This window comes from Bos javanicus, chromosome 8, assembly GCF_032452875.1.
Source record: "Bos javanicus breed banteng chromosome 8, ARS-OSU_banteng_1.0, whole genome shotgun sequence".
NCBI lineage: Eukaryota > Metazoa > Chordata > Mammalia > Artiodactyla > Bovidae > Bos > Bos javanicus.
In genome coordinates, this window is record NC_083875.1 from 48,502,811 (window position 1) to 48,528,151 (window position 25,341).

Consider the following 25,341-nt stretch of genomic DNA (forward strand, 5'->3'; position numbering starts at 1 on the left):
GCATTCGTGCCTGGAGAATCCCATGGACAGAGAAGCCTGGTGGGCTACAGTCCATAGGGTTGCAAAGAGTCCAACAGGACTGAAGCAAAACACACAGCACAAGATCCTTATTTAATCTACCTCAGTTCAGTTCAGTCCAGTCACTCAGTGATATCCAACTCTTTGTGACCCCATGGACTGCAGCACGCCAGGCCTCCCTGTCCATCACCAGCTCCCAGAGTTTACTCAAACTCATGTCCATTGAGTCAATGATGCCATCCAACTATCTCATCCTCTGTCATCCCCTTCTCCTCCTGCCTTCAATCTTTACCAGCATCAGGGTCTTTTCAAATGAATCAGTTCTTCACATCAGGTGGCCATAGTATTGGAGCTGCAGCTTCAGCATCAGTCCTTCCAATCAGTCCTTCAGGACTGATTTCCTTGAGGATGGACTGGTTGGATCTCCTTGCAGTCCAAGGGACTCTCAAGAGTCTTCTCCAACACCACAGTTCAAAAGCATCAACTCTTTGACACTCAGCTTTCTTTATAGTCCAACTCTCACATGTATACATGACTATTGGAAAAACCATAGCTTTGACTAGACAGACTGTTGGCAAAGTAATGTCTCTGCTTTTTAATATGCTGTCTAGTTTGGTCATAACTTTTCTTCCAAGGAGCAAGCGTCTTTTGATTTCATGGCTAGAGTCACCATCTGAAGTGATTTTGGAGCCCCCCAAAATAAAAGTCTGTCACTGTTTCCATTCTTTCCCCGTCTATTTGCCATGAAGTGGTGGGACCAAGATTCTATTTCAATATAAGATCACATTTACAAGTCAAAATGACTTGGACAGATAGTTTGGGGCAATACTAAACATTGCTTATGAAAACATGAGAACAAGAATTCTTCCCCTGCTCCTCTTTTATTCTAGGAACTGTGCCAGGCACCAGAAATTCATAAATGAGTAAAATCCTTGCAGTCCCTGTCCTTGTGCTCATGGTCCATTCTTCACTTTCCCTACTGCCAATGCCATAATAGAATGGTCTCCTAATTTTTCTCCCAGCCTTAAGTCCAACTGATCCGTCAGATATGAAACAAAATTAGGCAAAAAAAAAAAAAAAAAAAAGAACCTATAATAGCAGAAACAGGCAGTAAGCATTGTATCTCAGTGTCTTATAACAATAAAACCTTGTGCCTTATTGATGTCTGTGACAAATAGCCAAGGGTCTTCTTTATGTCATTCTCACTCAAGGACCAAAATTCATGCTTCTAGGAGAGCTAAGGCCAGGACTCAATGGCAGATCAGATAGTGTCTCTTCCAGTTTCTGAAGACATGGCATATATTAGTATTGGTAAAAGTAAGTTATGTGCTCATACTTCAAAGGCAGACAAGGAAGTATAATCCTAATAGGGGCTTAGAAGTGGGAAGAACTGAAACTATTTGGTGAGTTGTTCGAATAACTACCACAATCATTTCTTCTGTTTAAATATTTTTAATGGATCTATCTCACCTAAAGACGCAAGTTTACACTCCTTAGTATGGCATTCCAGGCTCTATAGGGTGATCCCAATCTCAGTTTTCAGCCTCATTCTCCCTCCTTCACTGCCATATATGGTCCAGCTACCCTAAATTTCAGGGCTTCCCTGATAGCTCAGTTGGTAAAGAATCCACCTGTGTTGCAGGAGATCCCAGTTCGATTCCTGGGTCAGGAAGATCTGCTGGAGAAGGGATAGGCTACCCACTCCAGTATTCTTGGACTTCCCTTGTGGCTCAGCTGGTAAAGAATCCACCCACAATGCAGGAGACCTGGGTTGGGAAGATCCCTTGGAGAAGGAAAAGGCTACTCACTCCAGTATTCTGGCCTGAAGAATTCCATGGACTGTAGAGTCCATGGGGGTCACAAAAGTCAGACATGACTGAGTGACTTGCACTTTCACACTAAATTTCACTACTCAAAATTCCCTGCTGTTCCCTGCTCTCTAGCCTCCAGGCCTTTGTTCTCACTGTTCCCTTTACCTGGAACAACCTTTAATTCACTTTCCAAGTTTTTTCTTAAAGTTCTCTTCTTCTTTGAAGTGGTCTCTAAGCTTAGGTATAATTAATCTCTCCAGCTGCCATCAGATTTCATTTTTACTTATCTCATTCCTTCACTGATTTATTTACTCAAGAAGCAAATCATATGCCAGGCAGTGTACTGCAATAAAAGAAAAGAGTACAGCTTTAGTCTCAGAACACTTACTACATACCAGAGGAGAAAGGAAAGTAACAGGCAATTACAATTCAGGTGTGCACGTGCCACTGTAGGAGAAGTATGAGGTGCTATGGGAGCCCCCGGCACAGTGACGGTTTCTCAGAGGATAAAATGGTTAAAATAAGATCAGAGGTAGTTAGCCAAGAAAAGGAGTGGGGAGGAGAAAGATGTGGTGGGTAGAGAGAAAAGTTTGTATGAACCTCAAGAGAGAACACGTGTTAAGTTTGGAGAACTGAAAATATGTACTTAAGAAATACAGGGGAAATATGTGGCATACACTGTAAAGCAAATTGGAGACTGAACCACAGTTCCTGAATTCAAGAGCAAATGAGTGCCCGTTTCCTACTTCCATGATTCACCATAGGGACTGGTTCCTTAATTTGGCTTTCTTTATCTATCAACTTTTCTGAGATATTTATTTTTGTCCCTTAATGCTACCTCCTAACATTAAGTTTCCTTTTTTTTTCAATATATATTTTCTGCTTAATTTTCTGCAGTATTCTATTAATATTATTCAATATTAATATTGTTACATCAACTTTTTATATATTTTATTTTCTCTTTTCATTTGTAATTATTCCATAATATTTTGTGTAAAGCCTGACTATAAACAGCTTATATTTTATTTCTTTAACCAGATTTTTAATCCAATATTAGAAAAGTGAATTTAATCTGAAGCTAATTACTGTAATTATTGATACATTTGAATTTCTGCCATTTTACTCTATTTTATTTTTTGCTATTTATTTTTATTGGTTTTCTTTTTTCTCTCTTTTTTTTTTGTGGGTGTGGTGCTAGCTTTCATTAAATAGATTTCTCAAACTTTTCTTTTTACTTTCCAGTTTGGGAGTTATGCATTTTGTGCTTGATTTTTAGCAAGCATTTATAATATGATGACAAAGCCAATCAATCTCTCTTTTCTCTCCTGAAAAAGACAAGGACCTTAGCACTTAGCACCTTCCTCTACCTCATAACTTTCAAGTTAGCATGTGGTATTTTATTTCTAGTCTGTTTTCAAACACAAACACAAATATTGTTATGCCTGTTACTCTGTGGAAAGTATTTTTTAGAATTATGTGTTTTACTGCTTCCTTTGTTCATCATCACTTCTTGTACCCCATAGCTTCACTTTACAATCATTTTTCTCTTTCCTGGAGTATGGTCTCCCTGACTATTCAGAGTAACACCCTCGGACCTGGGTATATGGCCCTGATGATGTGTGACCTAGCACTTTAAAGGGTCCCTCTGGCCTTCATCCAGGAGTTGAAGAAGATATAGCCATCTGGGCATGCACCTCTTGTCTTCTGGACCGTATTTCAAAGATTCAGGACCCTGGAATTTCCTGCCTGGATGGCAAGTGTTAGGGGCAGACTAAGTTTCTGGTTTAAATTTCTGGTTCCCTTGGAACTTTAGCTCCTGCTCTTTGATACTAGTTCCTTTCCAGTTCCAACCTGTATAAATTTTCCTGTATTCATTTTGAGTTCAGCTGTGTGTATGTGTGTGTGCATGCATGCACACATGCACAAAACATGTTACTTAATAAAACTATATATTTTGAGTAGAAGGATTGTTGGGGGCAAGGAGACACTATTTTCCATGTGCTAAGCGCACTCTCTTAACCTTAACTTTACGTGTAAATTAAACGTAAAATTTAAGTGAAATAAAATTAACTGAATCACATTGATTAATTTTAAAATTAAATTACATGAAGTAAGCCTCTTACTGTGGCCCTTGGATTAGGTATAAGTAACTCCATGAGGTAAGGCAAATTACATCATCATTCTGAGCTACAATTTCTCTTTTAAAAAGGAGATTAATGTGAGCTGCCCATAGTGACTTCCATGCAAAAAGTACAGTATAGAGAGAGGGAACAAAGAGACAACTTTACAGCTGAGAAACCCGGCGAACACGACTTCTACCAGATGATAAAGATTACCACTTAATGTGATAAGTAAATGTAAATAATAGGCACTCTTGATATAATGTGATTAGAACGGTACTTTATCTCTGTGGTCTTCTTTTCCAAAACCCAATCTAATCATGAGGAAAATATCAGACTCCAATGAGGGAATCTACAAAATACCTGAGCAGTACAACTCAAAACAGTCAAAGTCATTAACAAAAAAAGGTCTGAGAAACTCTACAACCTATAGGAGCCTAAGGAGACATGACTAATAAATTTAACATAGCATCCTAAATGGGATTCTAGAACAATAAAGGTATTAGTTAAAAACTAAGATAATCTGAATAAAATATGAACTTTATTTGACTTATTATTTAATTAATTATAGCAGATATAATATACTAATAATGTAAGATATAATGTTAATAATGGGAAAAACTAGATGTGAGGTATATGGGAAATCTCTTCACAATTTTTCAATACATCTAAAACTATTCTAAAATTAACAGTGCATTTTAAGAGTTTGTAAAACAAAATACAAAAGATTGGATGTGATAATACCATATGAATGATAAAGTAATTTTAGCCTGAATGTTCTGATATCAAAATACAAGATAATTAATTTCCAAAGTTAGCAAGAATAGAAAGAAAACCTCTTGTAAGAGGAAATTGGATCATGCAACTTCAACAATATTTTGTATCCATCAGTTCAGTTCAGTCGTTCGGTCGTGTCAGACTCTGCGACCCCATGAATCGGACTCTGCGACCCCATGAATCCCAGCACTCCAGGCCTCCCTGTCCATCACCAACTCCCTGAGTTTGTATCCATAAAGGTTATCATTTCATATGTATCAATTTGTACCTTGTCTACCCAGCATTGCTGTTGCTGCTGCTAAGTCACTTCAGTCGTGTCCAACTCCGTGCGACCCCAGAGACGGCAGCCCACCAGGCTCCCCGTCCCTGGGATTCTCCAGGCAAGAACCCTGGAGTGGGTTGCCATTTCCTTCTCCAATGCATGAAAGTGAAAAGTGAAAGGGAAGTTGTTCAGTCGTGTCCAACTCTTAGCAACCCCATGGACTGCAGCCTACCAGGCTCCTCCATCCATGGGATTTTCCAGGCAAGAATACTGGAGTGGGGTGCCATTGCCTTCTCCGCTACCCAGCATTAGGTTGTATCTATATTGATGCACTAAGACACAATTCATTCATTTTGACTGGAGTATGGTAGTCCCATGTATGAGTATAGTATTGATATGATGTATTTATGCAGTCCATCAATGACGAGTGTTCACATTCTTCCAATTTTTGACCCATATAAAAACAGCAGTATCTCTACATACCTCTTTTGCACACATGAACAGAAATTCATAGGCATATATATAATTAGGATAGCATACACACAAAGCTATTAGATATTTATTGCCAATTTGATCTCCAAAGTGTTTGTACCTGTATACTTTCCAGCCAACAGTGTTACCTAAAAAATTTATTTTTTCTACATATTCATGAACCCTTTGAATAATATTTCACTTTTTAATTGAATCCCCCCTAAATAATCATACAGTTAGACATCTTTTCATATATGTATTTGCTTCAGATTCCCTGTTCTGAGTTAGATATGATTAAAAACCTCCCTTGGTTTGCTTTTATTTTTCTTAATGATTTAGAGAATTCTTAGGTTTTTTATACCAATTCTTATTTGTTATACTTGTTAGAAATACCCTATCCACGTTTGTAGTGTTTCTCTTGACTGCTTATTTTATCTGTTGTGACACAAAATTATTAAATTGTAATTTAGTAGAATTATTTTTTTCATGTTTTGTATCTTTCATGTATTTAAGGTCATTCCAATATCAAAATTATATTCTTCTATATTTTCTCTAAATGCTTTATATATTTATTTATTGGCTGCACTGGATGGCTGTGCATTGAATCCCAGCCCATGGCAGTGAAAGCAGCAAGTCCTAACCACTGGACTTCCAGGGAATTCCCACTGTCTAGAAGTTTTAATGGGTTTCCCTCGTGGCTCAGATGGTAAAGAATATGCCTGCAATGCAGGAGATCTGGGTTCAATCCCTGGGTTGGGAAGATCCCCTGGAGAAGGGAAAGGCTACCCACTCTAGTATTCTGGCCTGGAGAATTCCATGGACAGTTCTTGGGGGACACTACTGAGCAACTTTCACTTCACTTCAGAAGTTTTAATAGTTCTACTTTCTACATTTAAATATTCCAATTACATGGCCTTTTTCTTCATACAATGAGGTAGGGATTTAACTGCATTTTTTTCTATGTGGAAAATCAACCTTTCTCACATGTATTGGATAGTGTATCCTTTACCCATTGGTTGTAATGCCATCTTTGTTACAAACCTGCTTCTGGGTTTTTTGGTTCACTTCACTGGTTAGGTTGCTTGTTTAAATGCAGACTTCTGGGTTTTAACCAAAGATTCTAATTCAACCCATTTAGAATGGAACCTACGAATCCACAGTTTTGACAGTAAACCGCATAGTTCTGATAGAAACGGCCCACAAACTACATTTTAAGAAGGATAATCCTGTACTTTGGGAAACAATAGATAATGGCAGAATCCATAACCAGGATTCCTCCATCTTTAAAACCTGTTCTTTTTCCGTGTTGTATCTGAAACTTTATCATTCAAAACTCAACAGCCCATTTCAAGGCAGTTTGACTCACAGAAATCTAATCAGAGAGAAAGTCTAAACCCTCTTTATCTAGCTTTCAATTTAATACCAAGCAGGTGAGCACATCTAAATAGCTAACTTCCCCATAGTAATTAACAGTAAACTTACTTTCACTCTTGAACCACTGACAAAGGCTCTTTCCATGACCAAACTTGAGTCAGGCTCCTCTGGGTCTTTTTTCTGACGAGGTTCCTGACCTTGGGCTCTGTCCTCGGCCTTTTTAATCCAGTTTTAGCAACACTCCAATTTACTGAAAACTCCCCATCCTTAATATCTAATCAAATTTCTCATTCCCCTTCCCGACTCTTTAGTATTTCATCACCTGGGCCCAGCTTCAGCAAAACTCCTGTCAAGCCAGAATCCCCCAACCCCTGCTGCTTTTTCTTAGTCATTTTACATCCACCAGTTCCCACCCTGCTCCTTGGGTATAATTCTTCACATGTCCTTGTTATATTTGGAGTTGCACTCCATCTCTCTCCCCTACTGCAAAACTCCATTGTAATAGCCCCTTTGAATAAAGTCTGCCTTACCATCTTTAACAAGTGTCTTGAATATTTTTCCTTTAACATCATAGTCACCAGTGTAATATTCTCTTTGTAGCTCTCACCAAAATAATGATATTGGTTCAATGAATAAACTTTCAGACATATGAGAGCAAAACACACACACTAAGAAGGAGGGAAGGATTTGTTTAAAATAGTATTATCTCACTAAGCAAACTCAGAAGTTCAATGACTGGATAGATTCAACTGGCTCTGACTGGTTAACTTAAGTACAGAGAGAGCTTAAGTAAAAAGTTAAAGAAAACCAGTGTAGAGTCATTCCTCTCTCTCCTCACCCTTTACTTCCAAGTCTTTCATTGGTTACCTTTATGCTTCATATTTATCATTTACCTTCTGTAAACAGATAAAATAAAGAACTAAATAAAATTTAAAGAAACTCTCGTTATTTTAATCTGATAGGTAGCTGCAATATAGGTGTTAAGTTGATAAATTAGAAGTTGACTACCCAACAGTTATACTTAATAGATTTTAAATGTAATATTTGTAGATACCATGTTAAAAATTTATAATTGAAATAAACTAACTCATTTCAAGGAATTGTAAGCAAGAGACAGAAAGCATAGATTATTGGTTTAATAAAACCATACACCCTCCAGCAAAAAAAAAAAAAAAACTAATTTGGGGTTTGTATTATAATTGACCTTTTTCTTCTGGATAAAACTGCACAGGAAGCCCCTAATCCTCATGATTCCTAATCTTGTTTATATATCATCTATCTACTTGGATTCTTACCTAACCTTGTTGGCATATGTTTTCAATATAGAGCTGCAACAAAGGAAAGCTATAATTACCAAATCTCTTCCTTTCAGCTATTGAAATAAGGTGATTTACAGAAATGCAGGATACCATAAACAAAGGGGATTTTCCAGGGCTCACAGAGCACAGCTTCCAGGAAGATGTTGGAATAAATACACTTTTTTGTGGCCAAGACCCTGGGCCTGCAATCCAAATAGATTATATGTTTCAGAGCCAGGTAGAGTTACTCATCTAGTCTCCATGTTCTGAGAACATTGCTTAAGCAGGAGGAAAATCACAGTATTATCCATAACCTTCCTGAAGCTCATTGGAAGGGACTCCATTCAAATACAACTATTCATATCCTGTAGATGGTAGTGACTCCATTACCTAATGAATGATTATCCAGTTTGTAAATTTTCCAGATTTGTAAACTTTCTCCAGGCTTCAATGGAATCAGCCTCATGTGCGGGTGAAGTATGTAGGAGGGCAAAATTGTCTTAAAAACCAACCAAATCAGTTAAAACTTCAAGCAACACACACTACTTTTAGCATTATAGGCACTGTGGGCAGATATGAAAATGGCTTTTTTGCCTGAGAAGGAATTTGTTTTAGACACGTGAACCAGTCTGACTTTGAACTAGTTTACAAAGGGCCAAGGATGCTGAGGGTTGGACATGGAACATGTGAGCAATGATGGGGAATCAAAGGTACAAAGAGGGTTGGGAACATGGTCTCGCCCAGTGTGACAAGGCCATAGCAGTGGGCAGTGAAGAGGAGATGGAGGTGGAGTTGTGCTAGAAAGAAATGGGGTACCATAAACATAGTAAGATTTGTTGCCAAAGGCACTCACTTTCCAAGACCTCTAACTCAGCTTCAGCTCATCACATAAACCTTCCCTCTGAACCATTTCACTGCACAACAGCATTTCTCCTACTTGATAAGTAGGAATGAAATGTGGATAAAGTATTGAAAAAGAATCAGAAATGAGTTTTTTGCATTTCATGTTAGTTTATGCTGAAAGGGATTAGAAGAGGCAAACCATTAACGATAGTTTTGACTCGTGAGAGTGCAGAGCAGGAAACTGCACACGCCAGCGACAGAGCAGGGTGCAGCCGCGTGTTTCCACTTCACAGTGGTCTTTCCACGTTTCATAGCTGGAGTCTGAACACAGCTGGTTTGCTGAGTTATGGTGCCAGTCCAAGGAAGGGCCTAAATGCAAACCTCATTCTGGATGCTCAAACCAACTCACTAAACAAGCACTGCCTGCCCTGGGGGCCTCTTTTCTAGATACAAACAACTGAGTACAGGAAGTGTGTTAAAACTAGGGCAGGGGCTTTCGTAATGAGTTCTCAGTGGTTCCCAAATCTCACATTATCTCTGAAGTTTGTTTAAAAAATACAGATTCCAGATTCCCAACAGCAGAAACTAACATAACATTGTAAATCAACAATATTCCAATAAAAATTAATTTTTAAAAATACAGATTCCCTAATCCTTAGTCCTCAAAAAAAAATCAATATGAGTGCTGCACTCAATATGTCAGCAAATTTGGAAAACTAAGCAATGGCCACAGGATTGGAAAAGGTCAGTTTTCATTACAATCCCACAGAAGGGCAATGCCAAAAACGTTCAAACTATAGTACAGTTGCGTTCATTTCACATGCAAGCAAGGTAATGCTCAAAATCCTTCAAGACAGACTTCAGCGGTACATGAACTAAGAACTTACAGATTTACAAGCTAGATTTAGAAAAGGCAGAGAAACCAGAGATCATTACCAACATTTGTTGAATCGTGGAGAAAGCATGGGAATTCCAGAAAAAAACTACTTCTGCTTCATTGACTATGCGAAAGCCTTTGACTGTGTGGATCACAACAAACTGTGGAAAATTCTTTAACAGATGGGAATACCAGACCACCTTACTTGTCTCCTGAGAAACCTGTATGCAGGTCAAGAAGCAACAGTTAGAACTGGACATGAAACGATGGAATGCTTCAAAATTGGGAAAGCAGTATGTCAAGGCTGTATGTTGTCACCTTGCTTATTTAACTTCTATGCAGAGTACATCATCAAAAATACTGGGCTAGATGAATTACAGGCTGGAATCGAGATTTCTGGGAGAAATATCAACAACCTCAGATATGCAGATGATACCACTCTAATGGCAGAAAGTGAAGAGGAACTTAAGAGCCTCTTGATGAGGGTGAAAGAGGAGAGTGAAAAAGCTGACTTAAAACTCAACATTCAGAAAACTAAGATCATGGCATCTGGTTCCATCACTTCATGGCAGATGGAAGGGGTTAAAGTGGGAGCAATGACAGATTTTATTTTCTTGGGCTCCAAAATCACTGCAGATGGTGACTGCAGCCATGAAAGTAAAAGAGCCTGCTCCTTGGAAGGAAAGCTATGACAAACATAGACAGTGTATTTAAAAGCAGAGACATCACTTTGCCAACAAAGATTTTTATACTCAAAGCTATGGTTTTCCCAGTAGTCATGTACGGATGTGAGAGTTGGACCACAAAGAAGACTGAGCACCAAAGAATTGATGCTTTTGAACTGTGGTGCTGAAAAAGACTCTTGAGAGTTCCTTGGACTGCAAGAAGATTAAACCAGTCAATCCTAAAGGAAGTCAACCTTGAATATTCACTGGAAGGACTGATGCTGAAGCTAAAGTTTCAATACTTTGGACACCTGATGTGAAGAGCCCTGGAAAAGACTCTGATGCTAGGAAATATTGAAAGCAAAAGAAGGTGGCAGCAGAGGATGAGATAGTTGTATGGCATCACTGACTCAATGGACGTGAGTTTGAGCAAATTCTGGGAGATTGTGAAGTCAGGGAAGGCTGACTTGCAGTTCATAGGGTTGCCAAGAGTCGGACACAACTTAGTGACTGACCAACAACAAACAGGACAACAATATTGACCTTTTCTGACCTCAGTCAACTAAAGCTTGGATTCGGTCTGCAGCCAAGCCCCTTCATGACTGTACTTGTACCCTTAGCTTAAAACTTCAGTTTTGCTGTTCCAGGGGACACTGCTTTGGGAAAGACCCCTGGTGTTCTTCTTACTCATCACATGTAATAAATTTTCATTCTCCCAATCTGTAGCTTGGTTGTGTCCTTCAGCTTAATACCCAACAAGAGACAAACCTAGTTTTCAGATAACAAATCGTCTGGAAATCTGATTTTCTTTGTAAATAAAACACGTAGGTTTGTTGACTATTCTTAGTTGATCCCCTCTGTAATTTTACAAAACTCTTAGTGATTCCACTTAACAGATGAAAAGGCTGAGGATCAGGATTAGGAAAGAGTTTAAAGAAACACTGCTGGTAAGAGCCTTAGTGGCATCAGATAAAACACCCACCATACCTTCAACAATGAACCCTATCAGACACGTCACTCTGTCTGGAATCCATTATTCACTGAGCTGTTTTCCTGAGAAGACTGCTCACATGCATAATTTTGAAAGAGGCAACAAGTTCTGGCATGGTCTTTCCCCTGTCAGAACTCCCTTCTTCTCTCACCCATGTTGGAAGTAATGATGCCCCTTGTCTCCCAAGTTTGAAGATCTTAAATTCTCCCACATCAGAAACCTATCTGACCAAAGCCTTCCTCCCTCAGGAACTGGGTGTTATGATCAATGAAAGCTGGTGGGAGAAGGTGGAACAAGGTAAACCTTCTATGCCCTCCCAGAGAGTATATTACCCTCCTTCCTGGTAAGGACCCCTCAAATCCATCCAACCGTCTCCAAAACCTCTCCATGAAGCTCACATATTAAGAGGCTTTTGTGTACAAAGCAACTTGCTTATATGAAATAATTCATTCTACCTTTAAAAAAAATAGACCGGCAATTGCCAATCAGCACTTTGATAAATGTGGGATAACTAGGATGAATACAGTTCCATCCAAAAGCAAAGAAACTTATGTTTTTGTTAGTCATGCAGCCTGATTGTAGCTTATTGTACATTTCCCTTTAGACTTCTTAAAATAATAAAAAGAACTTTCAAGGGTGGCTGGGATTTCTTTCTAGAAGTAATTTTAGTCAAAGGAATAATTCTACCAGTGAGAATTTCAGGCAGTGAAGAGACTTTATTACAGGCTCCAAACCTTTGCCCCAGAAACAACCACATACTGTGTTGTGCACCAGTTCTGCCCTGTATTAGTCACCAAACATTGTGGGGAAGACAGTGTAGATGGAGCTGTCAGAGTTTAAAAAAAAAAAAACACATTTGTTCAGCTGTATCCTCTATTAAAGGAAAAGAGAGAGAGCGATAACAGGGGCTTACTACTTGTTATGGGGTTCTCGAATGTTAGTGCTCATAAGAAACACCTGGGGAGCTTGTTTTTATTGTTACTATTATATTTAATTTTTTGGCTGTGCTGTGCGGCATGTGGGGTTCCAGTTCCTCAACTAGGGATTGAACCAGTGCCCCCTGTACTGGAAGCTCAGAGTCTCAATCACTGGACCACCGGAGAAGTCCCCCAAGAAGCGTGTTATACAATTGTATTTCCAGCTGCAATTCCCAAGAATGCCAATTCTCCAGTCTGAGTTGCAGCCTGGGATTTTGCAGGTTCATCGAGTACCTCAGGTGATTCTGATGAAGATTTTTCCCTTAATTTTGTTTTAAAAATTCTCAAGCCTTAGGAAGTTTCCAAGAACAGTACAATGAACACCAGTATACTCTACACCAAGATCAAGGGTCAGCAAACTCTTTCAGTAAAGGAATACAGTTCAGACATACCTCAGAGATACTTCCAGTCTGGTTCCAGATCACTGTGATAAAACAATATCATCATAAAGCAAGTCACACAAATTTTTTTACTAGTGCATATAAAAGTTTACACTATACTGTTGTATATTAAGTGGGTAACAGCATTACTATGTTCATTTATTAATTTAAAAACTTTATTGCTAAAAAATGCTAATCAACATCTGAGGCTTCAGGGAGTACTGTAATCCTTTTCCAGTGGTAACATCAAAGATCACGGATCACAGATGATAACAAATATAATTTGTTAGAAAAAGTTAGAAATGTTTCAAGAATTACCAAAATGTGAAACCCAAGTGAGTAAATGCTACTAGAAAAATGGTACCAATAGACTTGCTCCATGCAGTATTGCCACACACCTTCAATTTGTTAAAAAAAAAAACATATATGGGAAATGCAATAAAGTGAAGCACAATAAAACAAGGCATGCCTGTAAATATTTTCAGCTTTGCAGGCCATGGTCTCTGGGCAACTACTCAAACATGCCATTGCCATATGCAAGCTATACTCAATATGTAACAAAATGAACATGACTGTCCTCCAATAAGACTTTATTAATGGATACCAAAATATAAATTATACATAATTTCACATCATAAAATATAACTCTTCTTTTGACTTTTTCTAACGTGTTATATTTGAAGATATGAAACCATTCTTAGCTCAAAATTAGTACAAAACCAGTCAAGGGGACAGGTTTGTTCAATAGGTTAGTTTTCCAGTTCTTGACTTACCAATTTTGATGAAAAAGTCTAAGCTTTTCTGAGGACAAATCTTAAATCTGTTATTACTTTCATAACCAGGCTAATTACAATGTTCATGTTAGAAAAAAATTTTAAATGAATCTATGAAGTTGTTTTCTGACCCACTATTTGCTGGATTTTCAGATATTGCTATGGCTGATATTTTTGGATGCCCTGTGGGGCACAGTTCCTCATTCAGAAATCTTCATAGTTCAATCAGTCATTCTTTAATTTTATCATATAAAAGCAGTGTTGTGTGCCCTTCCCTAAAACACCAAGGCCTAACTAGCATCCTTTTTTTCAGCTTCTCTCTCTTATCGAAGATAAATTTGAGTAAAACCTTCGGTCTTACAAATGATGCCAAGAATCCAGCAAGAAGTAAACAGCATTTTGTTATTTGTGAGCAAGGGGCTGGCGATGCCTTTTCTTAACTTTTTTCCCTCCCTTTTGTTGAAAATGAGCTCCAGTCCAGAGTTTGCACTCATATTTCTAAAAGTCTGGATTATTACTGAGTTAAGACTAACCATAAATATACAAATCTGTTACCCAATTACTCCCATTCATGGTGTTCACTTCTAGGGGAATTTCTCAGGTTATTAAACTTGATTTCACAAGTATCTGAAAGCCAAACAAGAATTCTGGAGGGTAAACTCCAACCACACATCATGAAATCAACAAACACTGTCACAATGGAATTTAAGTACTTACCTACTACAACCAACTTAAAAACACACACACACACTTAAATTAAGTGCATACCTGCTTACTGAAATGCCTTTCAACTGGACTTATCCAAACATTACTTCATCCCTTAAGGAATGAAAACTTAAGTTATCTGAAGCATTCAAGCCTCTATCCATCACTGCATTGCCCACCCCTCCTCCAAACCAAATATTCCATCTAATGGTACAAGGATATGTTCTCTTCTGATGGAGCTGGAGAACAGAGGAGTCATAAACCTCCTCCCCACGCTCAGGTCTAAACATCAGTTTAGTGGCTGCTTTGGAGTCCTATTCTGTAAGACCATGAGCCTGCCTTTCATCTTCTCACAAGCACTCTCTTCCAGCCTCTGAAGATAATATACAACATGCTGATTCAGGTGGAGAGGGAGAAATCTCACAGGAAAGACTTAAAACCCAAGTCTGTTGATATATGAGAAGGCCCTGTGTTTCTCATCAGCTGGCCAATTCGTGGACGGCCACATTTCTGGAACTCAACCAACTGCCTCACCTGATGGAAAATGCTTATGAACTTATAAATCACCTTTGAACACATTTTCCCAGTAGAAATAAAACAGACTGCAAGCTCCCAACTGCCTGAAATGTGTATATCAGCTTTGATAACCAATTTAATAATCTGAGACAACTAAGGACTAAAAACGCTATCTGAAAGTTCAGACAACAGCAAAATGTTTTGTTTAGGGCTGGGAGTTCCATAAGCAATATAGGAATCACAAATAAAAATAGATAATTATAATTTTGTTTTTATCACACAAAAAATTATAGACTGAAGTTAAACAGTGGGCCTATTATATTAGTGCAGTGATACCTAACCCTGGCTACATGTTATTAGCATCACCCAGAGAGCTTTTAAAAAAATTCCAATGGCCAGGCTGCACCCCACACCAATTAAATGTGAAGCAGGAGCTGGAGTGGAGGGAACAGACCAGGCCATCATAGGTTTTAAAGCTCCCAAGCTTTCTCCAATGCGCAGCCAAAGTTAAGAACCTCTGCACCGGCCTTCTGAAGTTACTTAGTCTTACAAAATCTACCTAGTGGATGAAAATTTCTTCATTATTTCTGCCCATAGCTTCTTTACAGATGGGATATGGAATGGAAAAAAAAAAAAATTCTTGCTAGATAGATAGTCACACACATACATGAAAAAATACATGCACACATATTTTTATTTTATTTAAATTGGGCCCTGACCATTAGCATATAAATCAGAAAAACTGAGTGCTTTAGAACTTACATATCCTCTTCAAATCTTTAAAGAGCCAAACTCTAAAAATCACACATAAAAGATATTTGTCATTAAAAAAAACACACACACACAAACAAACTTTAATCACCTTGAGGAACCATGATCCAATAATATATTTAATAGGTAAGATTTCATTCATCAATGTACAAAAAAAACACCCCAAAACCTAAACTTTGATTAAGACACGTACTCTTTTAACAAGAGTACTTACAGTTAGAAAGGTTTATCGGTAGCACTTTGAGGTAGCATATTTTGTAAAGTAATGGAAATAGTCACAGAGCTGCTCTGCAGTTTATTTTGGGCACAAAAGGACAGGCTGTTAGCTGTTGCTCTTGATAGAGAAGAGTGAATTTGTCTGTACTCATTGCCAAAGTCAGCCTGACCATATTCCTTGCTGTGGCCATCCCCACGTTACACTTCATACATTGTGGGTTTAGGAAAAGATAAAAGCGTTTCAACACCTCTTTCCTCTTGGTGTAGTGACATCCTGGCTTTGGCACCAATCTCCTTTAGCCACATGCAGTCCTCACTGGCAGGAGATGCACACACCCAGTAGGAAGAAAAATAGGGCATCACAGTGCCTTTTTTTCAGTGGGCTCTAATGATTTACTTAAGAGTGATGGACTCCTCTAAGGCTAAAAAGAGGTTTGTTTCTGAATATTCTCTCCTTGATTCTGGCCCTTAAAAGGTTCTCCTGTTTTTCCTCTCCCTGAGTACAATATTTTGGGGTATCATTAAGTTTTTTGCAATTGTCCTGCCAGGTTGGTGAGCAGAGAAGCTTTTTTAAAAAAATCCACACGGGTGCAGAAGTACTCCAAGAACAGACTTCCTCTGTGCAAGTTGAAATGACACAAGTTAATAGTTCAGGAAAATGGCCTGCTTCTTTTTTAAAAAAATGTAAATATTTAGCTCAGCTCTTGCATTTTAAATACAAATATACAGTCAAACAGGCTAAGGATTAAAGCTGCAAAAATGGTCCCACCAACATCAGACCAAGGTGCGGGTCCAATTTTTGCCCAATGGTCACAGATTAAAGGGATGTCGAACCCATAAAAGCCCTTTTTTTCCCAATAATACTTGCTGTTTTAAAGTTGAATCCTTAGAAGGAATCAATATACAAATGAATAAAAATAGCACATGTCCAAGCAAAAAAGGGCATGAGCTGGGCCTGAGTTGCCACTTAAAACTCCATCATTCAGTATCATACAAAATCCTCAAAGGCTGCCTGGAATCAGGGACCAAGGCATTCCTGAACATGCCAGCCACCCAGGTCAACTGCTGACCCAAAGTCAACGACACAAGTGAACATCAGACTTCAAGTATCCAAGGTGCTACAAGAGCTGGTCCTCTCAAGGACTCAGGCTGACTCTCAGAAGCTCCCCTTCCCTCACAACATCCCATTTTGTACAAAAGGTGAAGCACTGCTTATGGTCACTACAAAACACAGGAGTGGGATGTGAGGGATAAGAGAACTGATCTCTGAAATATACCAGCCTAACAAATACATATAAATTCTTTAACATTTTGTACAACTAGAAGGTGCATGAGCTGGTATTCAAGCAATCACTTTAAACTCTTACTTTTCTCCCCTTTCTGCCTCAAACAGGAAAATGGTTCCATTGGGTTAACAGTGTCATTTTAAAATGCCATAAATTAAATAAGTTAGTTCACATTTTATCCCCCAGCACTTAAGTTACAGTTCAATCTCTAATGTGCCTTTGAAGTTTGCTTCAACAGCTCCAGGTCTCTTCGGCGGATAGTGTCAGCTCTGTGACAACCATATTCGTCCAGCTGCAAAGGTATGAATTGTTCAAGCAGCCCGAGGCCCTGTCTAGCAGGGCTGGTATACAGCTTAGTCCAGGATGGTTTAAAGTTTCCACTGAATCCCAAAAATATGGTACTCCCTTTAAAAGAAAAAAAACAAAGTTCAATTTGTATCTCTACTAGTTTCAGGCAAGATAATGTGAAAGGTGAGGTGGAGGTGAGCGAAACAAAAAACAACAAAAAAACTATACTTCCTTACGTCAGAGAATGAACTCTTACCACCCACCTCCTGCCCCAAATAACAAACTACATCCCAACACACTTCCTCTAACACTGTCTCCTGATTTAAAAATTACTTCATAATACCCACCCCAGCCTAACAAGCTCATGAAAGCAGGCTGATACCTACACTCCACCATAAAAATGTATATGTTGCTGCTCTCCTAAAAACTTTTTATGGAAGAATACAGATACAAACCTTTGTTATAAAGATTGGCTGGCTTGGCTAATCCCAGAGGTACTAATGAATCTGAAATATTGAACTGCTTTATCTGTCCTCTTGTGCTCAACAGGACAACTGACCTGTAAAAGTTAGAAAATCAGAGCAAGTTTCAGTAATTCAGCATGTGTTCACTGAGTACCTTTCTGAAGTATATACTAGATAAAAGCAGAACTCAAAAAACAAAAAGCACTCCACATGCCTTTTCATCCTTGCTGTCACAAGGGTCCACTTCAATTCTGCACCTAGATCTTAACGTTTCTGTTACAAGGAGGTCTCTAAATACAGGGAAAACTAGTGAGAGTTGGACTGTGAAGAAAGCTGAGCGCCGAACAATTGATGCTTTTGAACTGTGGTGTTGGAGAAGACTCTTGAGAGTCCCTTGGACTGCAAGGAGATCCAACCAGTCCATTTGAAAGGAGATCAGCCCTGGGATTTCTTTGGAAGGAAGGATGCTAAAGCTGAAACTCCAGTACTTTGGCCACCTCATGTGAAGAGTTGACTCATTGGAAAAGACCCTGATGCTAGGAGGGATTGGGGGCAGGAGGAGAAGGGGACGACAGAGGATGAGATGGCTGGATGGCATCACCGACTTGATGGACGTGAGTTTCAGTAAACTCCAGGAGTTGGTGATGGACAGGGAGGCCTGGCGTGCTGCAATTCATGGGGTTGCAAAGAGTCAGACATGACTGAGTGACTGAACTGAACTGAACATCTTTACAGTATTAACTTTTCCATCCAGAAGCAGGGAGAGCCTCTCCTTTTACTCTTATCATATATCCTTTAATAAAGCATTTCTTTTCTTAATATATTGGGTGCCTTGCATGACTATTGTGTTGCTCTAAACATCTGTAGTGAGCTTTATGTTCCAGATTGTTTTAGGTGAAGTGACTGACTGTGTTTATTTTCCAACATTAGGGAAAAAAATCTTTAGATACATAAAGAAAATTGAGGCCTTGCAAAGTAAATACCTACAAACGTATTAAACCAGAAGATAGAGCTATATGTACACAAAGAATGTTACACTCAAAGAATATAATGACTTTACGGGACTTGTTGAGGTCTGGTTCTTTAAAGTTTAAGGAGCGGAACTGACCAGATCAGTTGATGATGATTCAAAAGCTACATAGGACTTTGCGGGAAGCCTATGTTCCTCACTTTGGGGCTTCATTAAATGAAAGCCTGTGTGTAAATCAATGTCCGCAGCAAAGCAAAGGGGGCAGAAAGGGGACTGAATTTATCTTCTTGCCTCCAGTCAGGGTCTGCCTAACACAAATACAGCAAGGTGCACCTCTGTTCAGACACTAAGAACACTGGAGCGGGTTGTCATTTCCTTCTCCAGTGCAGGAAAGTGAAAAGTGAAAGTGAAGTCGTTCAGTCGTGCCCGACTCTTAGGGCTCTTAAAAAAGAGATCACACACTCATCTACTTTAAAAATCAATTTAGTCCTTTCCAGTCAATTCCAAGTGACCCAGATGGCAACTTCCTATACCAGAGTCATAGCCCAATGCTGTCCAAGGGTTCATCAGCAGGATAGACTGTTACAAAGGCAAAACTCAATAAAATTGTTTTAAAATGATACTGAGCCTTCTGAGAGAGTTGGGTACAATGTAGATCAGCTTAATACTAAGAAGTGGGATAGGAACAATCCAAAATGTTGAGCTTTTCCTCCTTCCAAGAACCTTCCCATCATTTGCAAACTCTTCTAACATCCAAGTCCTCACTTATCAATGATAAGCAACTTAGATCACACAGGCATCAACCTGAAACTGGGAAAAGAATGAGTATCCATCCTTCAAGAATCCTAAATACCCAGAGTAAAAAAGTAGACAAGCCAAAACTCAGAGTGAGCCAGGTGTCATCCTTAAGGTATCTTATCCCTTATACAGGGCAAGCTTCACCTACCTTGGAGGGATGCTTGTTTTTAAGTATTCTTCCATGCGACTGACATCAGTGAAAGAGAAAATCTTTTTTTCAGTCAACCGGAAGGGAACACTGCAGGCATCCACAATCAGGAGGAGGACGCCCACACTTCGTAAGGGAAAGTCGGTGCCGTTGATCTGAGAACACAAGATCGTCCTCTGCTGTCATTACCATTTCAGTATCTTTCCAGCCCCTTTCCCTCTGTCTTCTAAACCCAAGAATCAAAAGTAATAACTCCAAAATTCAAACTGCATGTTCCATCACTCTTCCTCTGCCAACATTTGAAATTGAGTCTGTGTTTTCATAGGCTTTTACCTTGACTGGTCTTTACTGATTGGATAAGATGCTCTAAGCAAGACATGGCAGCCTACACTCAGCTGAGTAGGATGACTCTGCAGGTTCAGGGCTTTCATTCTTATATACATACTCTCTCACTGGGGTCAGTTTCCAACTCAGTGATCAGGTGACGGCCTCTATACTGAAGCTCAGATGTTGTCACATTGGTTCAGGAAAAAAATATATAACTGTATACAGTAGGTATCTAGTCGTATAGGTAGGTAAGTAGAGAGAGAGACTTCCTTAACCCACATAAACTCCCGCCCCGTCAGAGTTTAGGTTTGAAACATCAGAAGAGGCAGATAGTTTCATCTGCATTGTTCCATATATAGGTCTCCTTTAAAATCAAAATGGAAAACAGGAAATTTTACCAGGATTTAAGCCACGGGTAGTGATATCTTGTTCAAACAATTACTGTGAAATGAAAGTTCCAGTTGTTCTCTTTAAATTAATGGCTCGAGACATTTTCAAGAAAAAGGAATTCCAGATATACCCAAATCTCATAAATTCCTCAACCAAAAAAGGAAAGAAAAAAATCTTGACTGAAAAATGATTTAACACTACGCCATAGGCACTGATTCTCTTTAAAATGTGTAAAATTATAAACTATGTTAAAAGTTAACAAAGGAGAGATGCTCTCTTCATTACACCTGTCCTCACTTGGAGAAGTTATACTTAAATTGTATTTCTAATCACTAATGATCTCACAGGAATTCAAAATGGCTATTTGTCTGTATTTAAACTGCTCTAGTCCAGAGAATAATTCTAGAAGTGCTTAATATATAGTGCCATTCTATATTTAGAAAGACTGAAAGTGACCCATTTTTTAAAATCCAAATACTTAGAACTGAGACACATTTGATTAAAAAAAAAAAATCATGATCTTTAACACACTCAAATTGTCCAATTGAAAATTACCCCCAAAAACCTGCTGCTTAAAAGAAACACAAAATTTTCCATAAAAACTAAAGCAAGGCCACGTCCAGCAAAGACTTTTCATGTAATACATGTGAAAAGTAGTGGAGGTAAACATGACAAAACACAGTCCTCTGTGACCTCTTTTAGGGTCCCAGACATGCAGTGACTCCAGCAATGGAGTCAAACAATGTCTGCACACCCAAAGGAATACCCTACCTGAGATTGTCTGGGCAATACCTTATCTTGTTTAATTACCTAGTAAGCTAGTAGAGCAGAGACTCAGCACCCAGTGGCATCCCTTTGCAACTGACACCCACCAGATTCCACACAAGGAGGCTGGGATGGGTTCCTCACACTGCTGACTTTATTGAGATGTTGAGCTAACAAACTTCCTACATCATGCTGCTGCTGCTAAGTCACTTCAGTCGTGTCCGACTCTGTGCGACCCCATAGAGGGCAGCCCACCAGGCTCTGCCGTCCCTGGGATTCTCCAGGCAAGATCACTGGAGTGGGTTGCCATTTCCTTCTCCAATGCATGAAAGTGAAAAGTGAAAGTGAAGTCGCTCAGTTGTGCCCGACTCTTAGCGACCCCATGGACTGCAGCCCACTAGGCTCCTCCGTCATGAACATACTACAAAATGAAGACATGCTAACATAGAGCAATAGGTATATATATGTGAGAAACCTTGGAGTTATATTTAAGTAAGGATCTTTCTTTCTTTTCCTTTCTTCCCTCCTTTCTTTCTAATTGTGGTAAGAATACTAACATGAAATCCATCCTCTTAAATATTTTAAGTAGACAATATATTATTACTGATTACAGGGAAAATGCTGTAAAACAGATTTTGAGAGTTTATGTAGTATTTTACTCAACTGAAACTTTATGCCTGATGATTAATAACTCTGCGTTTCACCTTCCTCATCTTAAGTAGGGGTATTTTTAATTCAAAATTATTAAAAAGTTCTTAATTTAGAGTTAAGTTCTGGCGGTGGATAATGGTGATGGCCACACAATATTATGAATGTATTTCATACCACTGAACTATATACTTAAAAATGGTTAGGATTGTAAATTTTATGTTATGTGTACTTTAACATAATAAAAGAGATTGAGAGAGAAAAAAAAAAAGATTTAAGTTTTCACATATATGTGAATTTGTAAATGTGTTGTCCACCACTTTAAAAAAAAAAAAAAACAGCTCCCAAAGAGACCACATGAGACTAAGCCCAGGCCCTGTCTGGGTATCAGTCGGCTAGATACCTCCTACCCAAAGAGCCCTTTATACAGATGCACTCTGGTCAACTCAGTTTGGGACAGGCCACATGCCTAAAGCGGGCTTCCCTGAGAGCTAAGTTGGTAAAGAATCCGCCTGCAATGAAGGAGACCCCGTTTCAATTCCTGGGTTCCAAAGATCTGCTGGAGAAGGGATAGGCTACCCAGTCCAGTATTCTTGGGCTTCCCTGGTGGCTCAGCTGCTAAAGAATCCGCCTGCAATGCGAGAGACCTGGGTTTGATCCCTGGGTTCAGAAGATCCCCTGGAGAAGGGGATGGCTACCCACTCCAGCATTCTGGCCTGGAGAATTCCATGGACTGTATAGTCCATGGGGTCTCGAAGAGTCGGACACGACTGAGTGACTTTCACTTTCACTCCTAGAGCTGATTAACCTTGCTGGCAAACTTGGCTTTTAGGCCAAATTCCAATATTGACACTCAGGCTAACGTTTATACTTCCATTAACCTACTTAAAGACAGTTAACACTTTGCATTGTCACCTTCCTTATCTGAAAAACTGGGAGGCAAGCAATCTCAATTTATAAGAGGCTGAGGAGATTTTAAAATCTTCAACTTCCATATTTTAAACAAATAACTGGGGAGCTTCTTTAAGTTTCAAAAACTAAGGTTAAAAACAATTTTCTACATATTGATTACCAATGACAATTTTTTAAACCAAAAATACCTTTTCTCCTATAGAAAAGGAATCTGGGTCACCTGAATAATTTTAACATTTGCCTAAAAGTAATCAATAAACTTAACTGAGAAAAAAAATTTAATGAATTTCATTTATTTAAAAATACATATGTTTAGGAGTATTTATACCTCTGTTGTATAGCTCACTACAAACAATAAAAATGTGATTAGAAACAAGTGAATGTTATCAGAGATAATTCATGTTACCAGGACAGAATGAAAAAGTGAGAAGCTGAGGCAGTGCACACAGCAGATGGTACTCACAGAAATAACAGACGCATCTCCACGCTGAATCTCTGCTTGACTGGGTGACCGGAATTGCACAGGGAGGTAGCTTATATGAGGATCACTTGTGAACACCACCTACAAGGGGAAGAAGTTCCATATCTATGTTAACCTTCTAAAAAGATCCTTCAAAATAAACTCAACTATATCAAAGCCAGTGAATGATTTTTTTGTTTTTTTTTCCTCTGAACTTTCTGTACGTATTTCATGACCTGGAATTTTATTTTTTGATATAAGCTTTAATAGGAGAATGGTTCAGTTCAGTTCAGTTCAGTCGCTCAGTCGTGTCTGACTCTTTGCAACCCCATGAATCGCAGCATGCCAGGCCTCCCTGTCCATCACCAACTCCCAGAGTTCACTCAGACTCACGTCCATCGAGTCAGTGATGCCATCCAGCCATCTCATCCTCTGTCGTCCCCTTCTCCTCCTGCCCCCAATCCCTCCCAGCATCAGAGTCTTTTCCAATGAGTCAACTCTTCGCATGAGGTGGCCAAAGTACTGGAGTTTCAGCTTTAGCATCATTCCTTCCAAAAAATCCCAGGGCTGATCTCCTTCAGAACTGACTGGTTGGATCTCCTTGTAGTCCAAGGGACTCTCAAGAGTCTTCTCCAACACTACAGTTCAAAAGCATCAATTCTTCGGCGCTCAGCTTTCTTCACAGTCCAACTCTCACATCCATACATGAATGGTATGTTCCTCATTTTCTAGAGCAATCCCAGTTTCAAGTCATTGCAATCTTGTTAATAAGATCAGCTCTCTAAATGACTATATAAATATGCTCTGTATCTAAATCTTTGTAAACATTTCATGCAAAAAAGTTACAAATCTTTTTGAAGGCTCTTTTCAAACTAGTTATCCTCAACTGTGATTCAGTCACTCCAGGATTGAGGAAAGAAGTATAGATGACAAGGATTACTCTGTTTAAAAACTTTTAGGGGCCTTGTACATCACCAATTTTATTTAAATTCCTCTACCTGACCTGCAAAATGTTCCACAAATAGAGCCACTATTCTATTCTATTTCCCACTGTTCTATCCACATTAAACATGCAGGGCAGTTCCCTCAGTTTTCCATTCTTCTGCCACTTGCCTTTTCAGATGCTGTTCCTTCCCCAAGAATGCTCTTCCATTCTCCCTTCTACTTCAAACCACTTCCAGCCTCCAAATCCCACCATCTACCTCCTCCCTAAAGGCTATCTTCTCAATTAAAAGCACTCAACTCTTCACACAATTTAACACTTGAAAGTATATGTACCGAGGAATTCCCTGGCAGTCCAGTGGTTAGGACTTAGCACTTTTACTACCTTGGACTGAGTTCAATTCCTGGTCAGGGAACTAAGATCCCACATGTGGTACTGTCAAAAAATTTAAAAAAATTAAAAAAATATATATATGTATATTCTTATAAATCAATGTCAACAAGAATAAATAATCATGGCAAGCGCAGATAATCATTATATTAAGCATCCAGAAGCTGAACATTTGTTTGAAGTCTCAGGTCTGAAGTCAAAAATTCTTGCGAATTTTCCTACTTATCTCTAATTTACATGTGTTTTTGACATTAAAACAAAAATTCTCCTCAAATTTCCAAGTAAAAGTGGTGTCCATAGACGCTTCAAATACTTCTCAACTGCCAGGTCAGTAGTCAATACATTTTTAAGAAATGAATTCTGATCAATGTTTTAAGCCCCAAAATAAAGAATGCTAAACATCAATGCATGGAACCATTTAACAAGATAGGCCTAGAATAGTTTCGAAGATGATTAAGTTATCTTTACAAATTCTAGTATTTCTTATAACAAGTATAAATTATTTGAAGTCTTCTCAGTAATGAAGGACTTTCTTAACAAATTCAACTTGAGAATTAGGCTGGAAAATTTACTTCTCCACAAAGATTATCTGACAATTTCACTTTAACAGTCAAAACATTACACAGGACAGGCAAGGATTCATATAAGCTTATTTATATACCTGGTTTATTTTTTGGTCTGTTGGTTAGTTTAGTTGAACTGGAGTA

The 25,341-nt window shown here is 38.8% G+C and overlaps 1 protein-coding gene across 3 annotated transcripts in view; it reads right to left on the reverse strand.

Annotated features, from left to right (window-relative positions):
- Window positions 1-15,534: 15,534 nt before the first annotated feature.
- CEMIP2 (cell migration inducing hyaluronidase 2) overlaps window positions 15,535-25,341 on the reverse strand; it is an 82,196-nt gene continuing 72,389 nt past the window's right edge. For 2 of the 3 annotated variants that reach the window (XM_061425535.1, XM_061425534.1), the window contains exons 21-24: window positions 23,305-23,403; window positions 19,800-19,954; window positions 17,875-17,978; window positions 15,535-17,536 (exon numbers count right to left, since the gene is read on the reverse strand). In XM_061425535.1, coding sequence (XP_061281519.1) covers window positions 17,340-17,536; window positions 17,875-17,978; window positions 19,800-19,954; window positions 23,305-23,403 — 555 coding nt within the window. In that variant the 3' untranslated portion in view covers window positions 15,535-17,339. The remainder of the gene's footprint in view (window positions 17,537-17,874; window positions 17,979-19,799; window positions 19,955-23,304; window positions 23,404-25,341) is intronic. The other variant, XM_061425536.1, reaches the window with a different exon arrangement.